Source organism: Calliphora vicina, chromosome 1, assembly GCF_958450345.1.
Source record: "Calliphora vicina chromosome 1, idCalVici1.1, whole genome shotgun sequence".
Taxonomy (NCBI): Eukaryota; Metazoa; Arthropoda; class Insecta; order Diptera; family Calliphoridae; genus Calliphora; species Calliphora vicina.
Genome location: NC_088780.1, coordinates 135,996,534 through 136,010,061, shown reverse-complemented (window position 1 = coordinate 136,010,061; position 13,528 = coordinate 135,996,534). Strand labels below are relative to the sequence as shown.

The 13,528-nt window shown below is 24.2% G+C and overlaps 1 protein-coding gene across 1 annotated transcript in view; it reads left to right on the top strand.

The window, feature by feature from the left end:
- The window catches only part of eIF4EHP (eukaryotic translation initiation factor 4E homologous protein), a 215,743-nt gene that overhangs the window by 198,960 nt on the left and 3,255 nt on the right, over positions 1-13,528 (top strand). The window contains exon 4 of the mRNA XM_065515944.1: positions 13,163-13,311. Coding sequence (XP_065372016.1) covers positions 13,163-13,311 — 149 coding nt within the window. The remainder of the gene's footprint in view (positions 1-13,162; positions 13,312-13,528) is intronic.

Below are 13,528 nucleotides of genomic sequence, written 5' to 3'. Positions count from 1 at the left end.
TCAATTGTTTGTTTAAATTTTATTTTGAATTTATTATTTCTACAACTCTCCAAAGGGAGTTGGCAAAAAAACAAACAAAAATTTATTATAATAAAAATATTTAGAAAGAAAATTTCAACAAATTGTTTTAGCAAAGAAATAAACTTTATTTATAACCCTTTTTGTCTGTATGTGCGTATGTATTTAATAATGGGCTGCTATTATTATTTTAATGACGGATCCATTAAACAACAAAAATAATATGCAAAAAAAAACGGTATTTCTGTTATATGGAAATCGTAGTAATTTGTCTATAGTAAATTTTTTTATTTTTAAAATTTTATGCTAAAATAAACCTTGAACTAAAAAATTGGGTCAAGCTTGGTTACATGCGAGTGAATAGTCGTATAAAGTACTTGATTGTTTGTGTACATTTGTACGAGCATTTATGTACTTGTACTTTTGGTATTTTTATATTTTTGGTATAACGTGAAATTTATTTTTATGTGTCTACTTTTTTTATTAATAATTTTACATTCACATTATGTACAAGTATATAAAGTTAAAATGTTTTAATACACTACACTGGGCAATGGAAACTTTGGAAGTATGGAGGAACGACTCTACAGAATGTAGTACGGAAAACGTCTATGTTATTTTAAAATACATATATACAAGTAGTAATTTACTTGTCAGTAAAATGTTTAAAATACTCTCCACCAAGATTTTAAAATTTTCAGCTGGGAATAGATCGACTGACTATATTTAATACCTTCTATCTTAAATTTGTGGTTTGTGGCTCATTGAACTGCGACTGAAGAAAACCCCACAAAATAAAGTCGCACCATTTCGGTGACCAGTTCACGTCACCTCTTCGTGAGATGACCATGCCCTAAAATCGCTCGCCAATGTGGCACGTAGCACAGAGGGATTTTGGTGTCAAAAAGTAAATTTTTCAAACACTCAATTTCAAAAATCAAATGATGCAGTTTTGTAGAGAAATGTTTAAATATGAAATGTACACTTATAGTTTTAAGAAAAATTTTATTTTATTTTTAAAAAATTTAAGTAAAGTCCATGCAAGGGAGTTAAGCAAAAATTTACTTATATTTTCATGCAATTCAGTGGTTTATATATGTATGTATAATTTCCCTAATAATACCATTTACATTTATTTAACATATTTTAAAAATATAACATTTCTCCATAAATAAAAAAAAATATGGGGATATCATAAACCGTTAAGAAGTTATCCAAATCTATAAGTCTCTAAAAATTATTTTATTTTTGATTTTCCATGGAAAAAAAATGTAGCCCCACTTTCCCCAAGCAGTTTTTTTAATAAAATGAAAGGTGGGAGTGTCTTGTTTCGATTAAAAATAAAAATAGTTTTCGGAAGTTTTCGGAACAGGATGAAAACTTAAATTTTTTGTCGAATAATAAACGAAATATCAAAAAATGGGTTATCTATGTATGGGTTTCGTGGGCGGTGGGCGTAACCGATTTTAATGAAACTCGCAATGCGTTGAAACTTGGATAGGGAACATTTTATGCGAAAAAATCTATTTGGATTGTATGGGCAGTTGGCGTTGGGCGTGGTCGATTTTGATAAAATTTTATTTTTTTCTTAGTTTGGTCCATATAATTCTCGGTACCAAATTTCAATGCTTACGACCACTCCTTATAATTTTTGCCAAAAAATTTATGAAGCCATCCCTCTGTGCGTAGTACCGTCCTGTTGAAATACGTATTCATCGACCTATAGTTCTAGCCTTTGAGGGTAATGGCCTGGCCAAAGTCATTCTCAAAGAAATATTGACCAATGACGCCATCAGCCTAAAATCCACACCAAACAGTGACTATTTCGGGATGCATTGGACACTCTGGGATCTCATGTGAATTGTTATCGTCCCAAATTCGACAATTGTCGTTGAAGATAATTTTTTTATGAAAATTAGAGTCGACGATAAAACAATTTCAAGGTAAAACAAAAATGAATAAATGCCATCCAACTGGACAGATGTAGCTACAACTGTATGGCTGCTATTAATTGTCAAAGTTCGGAAGCCTTATTTGAAGACTTTATAAGTTTTTGCACAAAATTCATAATTTTTTAGAAAAAACTACATATTTGGTCGATTCACAAGATGTCCTATCATGTCATATTGTCGTAATGTTCTAAAGTTGAAAAAGTTGTTATTGCCATTCAAGCAACAAATAATACTTCTCTGTATGCTTGTTTATTGTGTTGTCGTAACCAACCAGCAGAGACCTGGGCCAAACGCCTAAATATTAGAACATTATGACAATATGACATGATCGGCCAATTATCTCGACTTTTCAATTTCAGGGTTTTTTTAATTTAAACAGTTTATTGAGAATTTATTTTATTGGGTATATAAACTTCAATATCTCTCCCATACAAAAATCCATATTGTACAATAATATTTTGTTTTCATTACATTTATGTCAAATATGACAAAAACATGTTTATTTTATTTGTTTTGTTTTCTATTTATTTCTTGCTTTTAGGTACTAAATACAAACAACTTAGTACTCGTAAGGCGTCACAGTTTTAATATAATATGTGTTTGTTGTTATTGTTGTAGTGATATTTTTTTAACAGTGCATTAACGTTGTGTTATTTTTTTTTCGCTGTGAAGGTTGTCTTAAAAGAAATTTAACGCCTGTAAATAAAACTTTAAGTACTCGGAAGTGTTATGTCACATAACATGACATTTGTGTGACTGGAATTTATAAGTAACGACGACACTCGAAGAATAATAGTACATACTATTTTGCTGAATAGTTCAAAGCACGTTTAACAAATAAAGAACAACGTTATATACAATCAAATAATTTTAATTAAAAATTAACATTTTCTCGATTAAACAATGTCATGTTAATGAACTTCAAATAATAAAATAATATACATAAATAGAAATGAGCGATTTATTATTTAGTGAGGTTAGATTTGAAAAACAATTGAGAAATATGTTTACATTTCTAACGATTTACATACATACATAAATGCTTAGTATAACAATTTTTAACAACTGATCTGTCCAATTTTTTGAAATTTGGAAATTTCCAAAAAATGAATAATTTCATGGCGGATCCAATATAGCGTATGACATATTTACGGATATTGATCGTAGAGTTCTCTCTTATAACAAATGTGATGATGTTTTAAAAAGCAGAAATTACGAATTAGTAATACATATTCGTAATTTGTAATATATATCTGTGACAAAACAACTTAAGTGGAATTTTAAAATTTTTCAGGAGAGCGCAAAAACTGTTGAATTTATCGATCAATATTTTATTATTTATCCTTGAAGAATTATACAAAGGATAAATAATAAAATAATTATCGATAAATTCAACAGTATTTGCGAATTAAGTTGTTTTGTCAAAAACAAATCAACAACAACTCCAAATAAGCTGATATGTTTTTTTATGATATCTCAGAAACTAATATTCGTAAGAAAAAGCAGATTAGTGTAAAAGGAGCGTTTTGAAAAGTTAGTTTTATTATAAAAAAAAACTAAGATATTTTCTTATCTCGATTTAAGATGTTTTGTTCAAACTCCACAACCATCTCAGAAGAATTTGAAGATTTTTTCAAATTTTATATAAATAATAATTTGGAATAACAATAGATATTAGAAGTAGAATTATTAAAATTTTATTTAATACTCGTATTAAGCGACTATGAGTTAGTTTTTTGTCTATGTTTTTAAATAGTATTTATGGTGTTTTTTCCTTAATAACATTTATTTACTCTTTAAACACTAAAAAGTTTTTATTTGCGTTTTTATAAAAAAAACATGTGTTCATTGCACCATAAAAATAATCGTGGTTAAATTACAATAAACCACAATTTGCATTAAAAAATTATTATATACATATTTGTTCATTTGACAGACGACAGCCATAAGTATGCTGCAATAAATAATTTTCAATAATACCTAGATTTATGCAATAAAAAAAACTAGTATTCTGGCGAAAATTAAAAAAACTACCGAATGACCATAGTATCATAAATAAATATTTGTTTGTAATTTATAAAACTGGTTGCTTGATTGTCTAGAACTAATACAGAACTTTGGAGATGTCATTGTAGAAAAAGTTGACACATTTTAGAAACTCTGTGACAGGTTACAAAACTAATCTAAGCGAAGAGGTTTTTTCTCGATATATGTATATGAGGAGCCGCAGAACAAAACGTACTTTTTCGAATTTTGTTTACAATTTTTATATTTGCTTGAAATCTTCTAGAAAACATCAAAATTTCCCAAAATTTCAAAATTTTCAAAAACGTACCTTTCGTTCTGCGGCTCCTCATATAACGAACTGTATTAAACTGATTGAAAAATCGTTTACTTTTGTTTAAGCGCATCTCGATATTTATAACAAAATATTCTAAACTGATTACTTTTTTTAAGGGGATTTCAAATAAAAATGTTTATTATTTTTATCGAGTGCTTTATCATTAGTTTCCTGATAAATTTCCTTAGAATAAGCTTTTACTGTATTACATATTAAAGTCCAATTCACAATTTTATGTATTTTTACTTTACAGATTGTGAATTGGGCTATTGTGAAAATCAAATTATATCATTGCATTTTCATTAATTGGAAATTTATTTACGGATTTTAGTATTATAAAAACTATTAAATCAAAAAAAAAAGAATTCAAAGGACAGTAACAAAAATCTCAACTGGTTTGTTGCAAAAAAGATTCACACAATTCAACATTTTGTTTTTTTTCTGAAAAAAAGGTTTTATATTAAACAATTTTTTCTTCCTTTAACCATTTTGTTTCATTGTAGCATGTTAAATTAAAGCGCCTAAAAGCGAGCAACGAATGCTGTTATCAACAACCCAGTCCAGAGAATGTACACCAAAACAAACGAAATGAAAACAAAAATAAATAAAACAATAACAGTAAAAAAATACAGCTAAACGAGCGTAAATAATAAAAGCAAACAAAATCTGTAAATAGTTTTCACTTTAATTAAAAATTGTAGATATTTATTTGTAGTGGAGCAAAATTTTCCAGTTAATTATTTTAAAATCTATAAACTATGAAACCTGTATTTGTTTAATTTTGTGTAAATGTGATAAAGAAATTTAAATATTTCCTGATAATTAATTTAAAGTTAAAAACAAAATAAAATTTTTATTAAATTTCTTAAGAACATGAAATTTTGCTTGTCCTTTTTCTAAATTAAACATTTCATTTTATTTTTGCTTCTAAACTAATTTAACCCAAAAAAATATTAAAATTTTGTGTTATTTTTTATACGAAATTTTACTTAAATAAAATTATTTAAAATATTATATATGTATTTATGTAAAAATACCTTTCAACTTAGTAATTATATTATAAATTTATGTTTCCCTTTTCAAAGTGTTACAACGCACAAATATTATTACGAAAATCACATTAGATTATAATCCACTTGTTAATGAAAATTTATAATTATTTTGAATAATACCATAGGCAGCAGAGTTAATTCTAATTTACATACATTTGTAAACTAATCCTTGAAACATAATTACACTAATCCTTTAAAACACTAAACATTTACACCTAAAACTGTAATAAACACGAAAATAATGTAATTAAATTCATTAAAGATTTAAAATATGATGTGATGTTAAAATTAAAAAAAAAAAATGTCTTTATAATTTTTTGTTAATGTTGTTAAAATTAATTATAAAAATCAACATACATATTTGTTTATTATTAATAAACTAAAAGCTATGTTAATAAATGATTATATTGAACAAAATATTATTTAATATTTAGTAGTCATTATGTTATTTATAAAACAATACCCAAAATATATAAATTATTAAACAAAATGAAAACTTAGCCTTGTATAAATGTTGGGTAAATGCAATATATAGCTGACTTTAGGTTTTTGTAATAAAAAATAATTTCTTTGGTTCATAATTATAAAAATTATAGGTACTTGAAAATACGTTAAATTTATAAAATTAAATATTCTTCTCCCATAAACATTTTAATTCTAACGAAGAAAAAGTTGCCAAGTAATTGAAATACAATGTGAATTCAAGTCAAGATTTTTAAGTATTCGAGTTTTTACATCGATTTTTTTGAATTCTTCTTATATTAGTTTCAAATGAACAATATGCTATTTTAAAAATGTATTTCAGATCTATTAAATGCTTGTCGACGTTCTATTTCCAAGCATTTCCTAACATACCCCAAATCTTCTATTTATTTACAATAATTTTAAATTTCTGAAATTTTAATTTTTTTCAGATTGTTTATTTTGAGTTATTAACATAAATTTTGAAAGATTTAAAGATTTTTCCAATATACATTTGTTATGCATTCTAACCTTAGATTAAATATATTCCAAATTGGTACCATCTACGTGTTTTCATTACATTTGTATAGGCTTTCTAATGAAACTTTTGCAAAACTATAGATTTAACATTTTCACAACATAAGTTTCTTTCATTTGCTTCTTTTTCTATCAATGTCATTCACTTGAAACTGTTATCTTAAAAATCATTATGATGCAGCTTCCATATACATAGAACATTTAATAAATTTAATAATTCCTTAGAAATTTTAAGGTTTTCTAAGATATTTTAATAAGCTTTCTATAGATAATTAACACAGATGATGATGCTATGTCCGTCAGTCTGTTTGTTGAAAATTCCTGGCTGAAATGTAGGGTATATAATACCCTACACTGAGTAAATGTTTAATTTCAATAATAATTTATTTTCGTGAATAATTTTCGGAAGTTGGCCTTATATGGGAGCTATGACTAATTATAGCCCGATGAAATTAGGTTGTTTGATTAATGTCTATATTACTGTTGAATTTTATGTGGATACCAAAATTTTTAAAAGATTTATGCTGGTACAGTGTTTTTCGAAAGCGGGCCTGATATGGGTATACTTATAGATGTTAGACTCATATTTTTGGGCGCTACAAACAAATGCACAAACGCATTATACCCTCCACACTATGGTGGTGTAGGGTATAAAAATACCCACATACTGATAGTGATTATACAAGATTCGGCACAGTCGAATAAACAAATTTTAGTTGTTTGTATTTTAGAAAAATTTTCAATAATTTAATATAACTTTGGAATATTTAGTGTTAATTTAAAATTTATAATTAACACTAAATTTACTACATGCAATGTATATAGAAAATGTATCAATAACATAAAATTTCGTTTGAAAATTATCGAAAACATAAGATTTCCAAAGAAAATTTATACATTATATCAAATTTCTATAATAAATTTATCGATAACATAAAATGTCTGTAAAATAAATTAAACTGTATAATTTGCTAAGTCTGTTTCAAAAATAAAAATTTCTTGTAGAAAAGTATAAAATTTTGGGTATATTTGGACTTGCTATAAAATTTATTTCATATTTTACAAAAATTAGCATATATTTTTTTTGTAACAAATTTAATAAACTAATAACAGAAAATTTTAAATAATTTTCATTTTTTTCAAGATACATTAAAACCAACTACTTCACTAAGTGTTCATTTAGTATTCTAGCTATAATGTAATTATTACAAAAAAAAAATTGTTATAAGAAGCACTCTAGATAAATAAATTTAAAAAAAAACAAAAATTTCTATTCAATGTACGAAATTTGTTTAAGCTTTTGTACTTTTAAAAGTCCAACTTATTTCGAAATTAAATTTATTTGTAAATCACATTTCTTCCAACACTCACTCCCTGGAATTAAAAATGAAGTCTTATTAAGATTTTGAAGAAAGTACATACATATATAAACTTTTAATTTTTAGCAACTATTCAAATTATTGTAATAAATTCCATATTAATTTTATATTATTGTAATCTATGCTAGTTATTTAAGGTATGTTCCTTTTAGTTTAAATGTAAAATTTTGTATTACAATGAAATCACACTTATTATATGAGTAATATCTTATAAAGTATTTTAATGTAAAATAAACTTAATGATTTAAAAACACATACACTAAATTTATGTAAATAAAAACAAAAAATAAGAATTAAAATGTAACCATAACCTTTATCTCTATATATACTTTAAAAATTATTAAACTGCAAACATTTCAAATTACCAATAAATTAAATAAAACCTTAAAGGCTTTTTTCACAATTATAAAAAGCATATACATAAATACATTTAAACACTTATTTTATGAAAATCTAAATGTCTAGTTATTGTAATTACTTTTATTCCTTCATTTATTTAAATATGCTTTAATATAATATAAAAAAATAACTAACAAATTTATATATATACAAACAATTAAAATAATAATAAAAAAACATTTATATTTTTCAAAATAATAACAAAATGATTAAAAAAAAATAACTCAAGAGATCAATTAATAAATTTAGATTAATTATTAATAAATAAAACATATATAATAATAAAAAATAAAACAACAAATTCATAAATAATCAGAACTATTTAAAGAAAAAGTTATAAACAAAATAATAAGCACAATAACCATTAAAACATAAATAAACGTATTAAACAAAAAAAAATCCATTTAAAAAAAACACCAAATTTTGAATTTAAATTCTGAATATAATTCGTTTTGCTTAATAGCAGATTTTTTTAAATATTATGAAGTTTTACCAGTATTTTGGTTTAAACATGTTAATAAAATAAAATTCAATAAATAATGATTCACTGATTATATAAAGCTTTCAAAGCCATTCAATTGAATTACTATTTTTAATTTACTTTCTAATATAGAATTTTTTTTAAGCTTTCTCAAGGAATACTTATTTCTACAGTTGAAATTGTAGTTCCCATCTAGCTTGTGCTTCATTTTCTTGGAACTGTCATTCACTTGAAACTGATGTTCTACTGACAGGATTGCCGTTTGCATAGAATTTGAAAAATACTGTTTTTGGAATCTTTAAAACTTTCAACTCGTGATTTAAAACTTTTCATTTGAAAATACTGGTTTTCAAGTAAATTCTTTCGAATTTATTTTAGTACTGGCAGAAAAACCGATTTTCAATGTTTTAACTTCAAATTTTATTTTAGAATTCTGTTTTGTTTTTATTTGCGATTAAATATTTTTGTATTGTAAAGAAACAGACGAGTAGATTTTAAGTGAAATGCCAGCAAATAAATTTAATAAAAAGCATATCAAATTTTTAAGCCACTTCAAAAGGCAATAAATAATAAACAACATGATTCGAATAGATACATACGTAATTTATGTAGATAGTTGGTTCAATCTAAATGATGCAAACGAAAAAACAAACAACAACAAAATCAAACTGAAATTGAAAATGGTTTCTTTACAACAAATATATGGTATATGGTAGTAGTATTTCGTATATTTGTATTATAATATTGTAATATTTATACATTAAAATGTCTTTAAAACTTTAGTATATGCATATGATTTTCCTTTAACAAAATCAAAAATTCAGCAATAAAAACCCACAGATACATGAGAACAAAAATCCCATAAATACAAAATATAGTTATAAAAAATAAGTAAATAAATAAAGAAACAAAAATAAGATAAAATAATGTGCATAACAACGTTTATATATCTGAAAAAAGCAATAATAGTATTTCAAATTTAAATAAAGTATAAAAACAAATAAAACATATTAAATATAAAAAAACGACATTAAATACAAAAAATAAAGAAAAGAAAAACAACCCAAACAAATTTACATTATATATTTTGAATATATATAAAGAAAATAAACCACAAACAACAAAAAATAAAAACAAAGAAGTATAAAAATTTAGCCTGTATTTAGCATTATTTATACATAATAAAATATTTAATAAATTTTGAACAAATAACAGTAAATTGAAGATAAAAAAAAAATATAATCAATTAAGAAAACATAAATATAAAAATTAGCAGATGAAAAATTATATCAATGTGCAATTTATATTGTTTACCTTTAAAGACAACAATAATAATAACAACAAAAACAAAAACAACAACAGTTTATCACTTATAACAAGTTAAAACAAATATTTATACCTAAAAATCGAAAAACAAATTATGAGAACATTCTAACTAAAATATTCATATTTAATCTTTGTATGCAAATAAACCAACAACAACAACAACAAAATACAGCACATACAAAACTACATAATATATATGTACATATAAACTATGATGCTCCGCCCCCCAACTGACACACGCCCCTATATTAAACACACTCACACATAAACGAAATTCAAAATCAAAACAGAACAGAAAATTGTAATACAGAATCTGATTGAAAAAAAACTGTTTGTGTTGGTAATTCGATTGAAACATTCGTGTAGACATTTTTAAAGAAAATTGCTTCAAAATATTTAAAAAAAATTTCTACACGAAAGATTTTTTCGGCTATAAACCAGGCCCTTAAAAAAATATAGATTAAAGCAAGCAATTTTACACTCAGATAAATTGAATTAAAACATAGTAGATTTCAAAAACTATTCGATTTTTAAAAAATTATTCGCTTTTTATAAAATTAACGAAAAATTAGTTTTGATTTAGTGACTGATTATATTTTAATTAAACCGACGTTTTGGGAAGATTCTGAAATTAATCACCAATGAAATGAAAATGTAAAGTGGGGCGATTGTGGCATTCGATATCGAGAAAAAAATCTAAATAGGCTTCACATAAACCGCTGTTTTTGTATGGATCGATTAATAAATGGCGAACTAAAAATTTCTTTAAAATTTCTTCATTAAAAGGATTTTAATTGAATAATAATTCATTATTGAATTAATTCATAATAGAATTTATTCAACCTTAAATTAAATGAAAATATTTTTTGTTCATTCAATTTTGTTTTGCTTTTAATCATTTTTCATTTGGACTTGAATTGAATAGAATTCATTCATTATTGAATTAATTCATACTAGAATTCATTCAACCTTAAAGTAAATGAAAATATTTTTTGATCATTCAGTTTTGTTTTGCTTTTAATCATTTTTCATTTTTCATTTGAACTTGAATTCAAGTTTCCTTTTCACTGAAGAATACTATTGAAGTAAAGTGTAAAACAACTGTGTTTCAACCCTTGATATTTGAATGTATGACTGGAATTCAACTTGATTTACAATTGAATTCCATCAAAAATGCTTTTATTGTGTTTAATCATACAATAAATTTGTATTAATGGATTTGAATTAAAGAAAAACTGAATGATTCAATAAGGAATTAATACTATAGCGAACTAATTCACTACGTTTGAAGTTCTATTAAATTATGCCTAGGAACTAATTCGTAAGGAATTCTTTAATAGAATGGTTTAGAATTCATGAGCAAAATATTACTTTAGTTTATTCCGGCTTTATCCGTTAAGTTGCAGGTAATCTGAAATAGACCGAGTCAACGACATCTTTAGAATGTTAATGTCTTGCGACAGTGCTTTCTGTATTCAGTGAACTATATATAAATTAACTGCCAGTTTCTTTAGGTAAAGAAAAGATAGTGGAAAACAATGTATGAAAAAATCACAGTTTTTCGAGTCGTTACAAAATCGAGTAATTTCAAAAACGAATGTTTGTCAAAAAACCAATAATTAACAAATTGATTGAAACAGGTTTATTTACTCGAGAGTAAAACAAGTAAATCATAAGAATTCGGTTTACTGAACAACAAAATATACGAATTTGTTTTAAAAACGACTACGTGTAAAAATAAAAACAAACAATATTTTCAAATCAAGTTGCCGGTACCCTAAAATCATATAATTTACGAGTAATGAAGAAATTAGTTTACCTTACCCCCATTATTGTAATGTATAGATATGTTTTGACCTAAAGTTATGTTGGCACTTTTCCTCCAAAAATTATCGTGTTAATGGGGGTTAAGTTTAAATCGAGTTTTAAAAAATATATTTTTAGTTTGACGTTTTCTACCACAATATCTTTCAAATTATACGAGTTGCCAGTCCTTAAGTAGAAACAATTTTCAATTAAAATTATTTTCTTGTTTTCGTTATTACATACTGCTAAGTATTTAATAGTTTTTTTTTAGGCAAATTCATTTGGACGAAAAAATCCCATCAATATTTTTCTTTTGTAATTAGTAATTTTGTAATAAAGTAAATACATATTATGTTCTGGGTTATTTGGAAATATCGAAAGCGGAGAAATTGTAAATGTAAATTTTTTTTAATTTTTTTTTTGGAATTTTTGTGAGTTTGTTTTAAATAAAATTAAGGGAAACTGGGGACTTTGTACGTAATTTCAAAGCCATGAATTAGCTTAGATTTTTATTCTATTGTATAAAATTGCTTCATTATTTTTGAGAATTTAAATAAACCTAACCTATTGGCTATATGTATTTCTAAAGTTTATTTTAAAGATCTTAAATCATTTCGCAAAATTTTCCTTTTATTTGTTTGAGTGTAAAATTTGTTTTACATAGAAAAGTATTAACAAATTATAAAGAAAACAAAGAAAAAATACTCATTAATTGTTAAAACATTTAAAATTAATTATTATCTATATAAATTAAAATAATATTAACAAAAACATTTAAATAAATTTAAATAAAAAAAAAATACTTTAAAAAAAAATATGTTAAAAATATACTATTAATTAATTATTAATGAAAAAAAAACAAATAAATCTTATATATTTTCTCTTTCCTTAGTAAAAAAAAATATAAATAAAAAAAGTAACTTAATTAAATAAAAAACAAAACAAAAAACATTAGTTATTTATTGAATTACAAAGTTAAGTGTTAGAATTACAAAACATTAAATAAATTTAACAAAATAAAAAAATGCGTAAAAAATTATAAAAAAAAAATTAAAAATTTATATTAATTACATTAGTATTTCCTTTTTTTATTTGGATTGATTAAAAATATATAAAATTAATTGGTCTAAAAAGAATAAAATAAAAACCAACAAAAAAAAATAAATAATTTCAAAATATTCAATTGATAAAGAAATAAAAATTATTAAATAAAAACAAAATAAAAAATGTAGTTATTATTTCAAAAGGTTTTTTTCAAGTAAGAATTTCGAATAACGCTAAAAAACACTTTCAATTTCAACTCCCTTTTTTATAATCATATAACAGCAATTTATCTCATTTTATTAACAAACAAATAATTTAAATATTTTTTTTTTGATTTTTTTTTGTTTACTTTTGAAAACAAATAGGAAGGTACATTATCAGTCTGGAATCGCGATGCCTCTGATTACTTCAGTACGACACGTATCCGAGATACACTACGTAGGATATTAAATATACCTGTTACCGTGCCAATGGAGTATAAGATACACTGTGATAGCCTTAAATATGTAGCAATGTAAGTATTCAAATCGAATTTTTTATCCTTCACCTTCGAGAGAAGGGTATATATAAGTTTGTCATTCCGTTTGTAATTTCCACAATATAATTTTCCGACCCTATAAAGTATATATATTCTGGATCCTTATAGATAGCAGAGTCGATTAAGCCATGTCCATCTGTCTGTCCGTCTCTCTGTCTGTCTATTGAAATCAACTTTCCGAAGCCCCCAAATA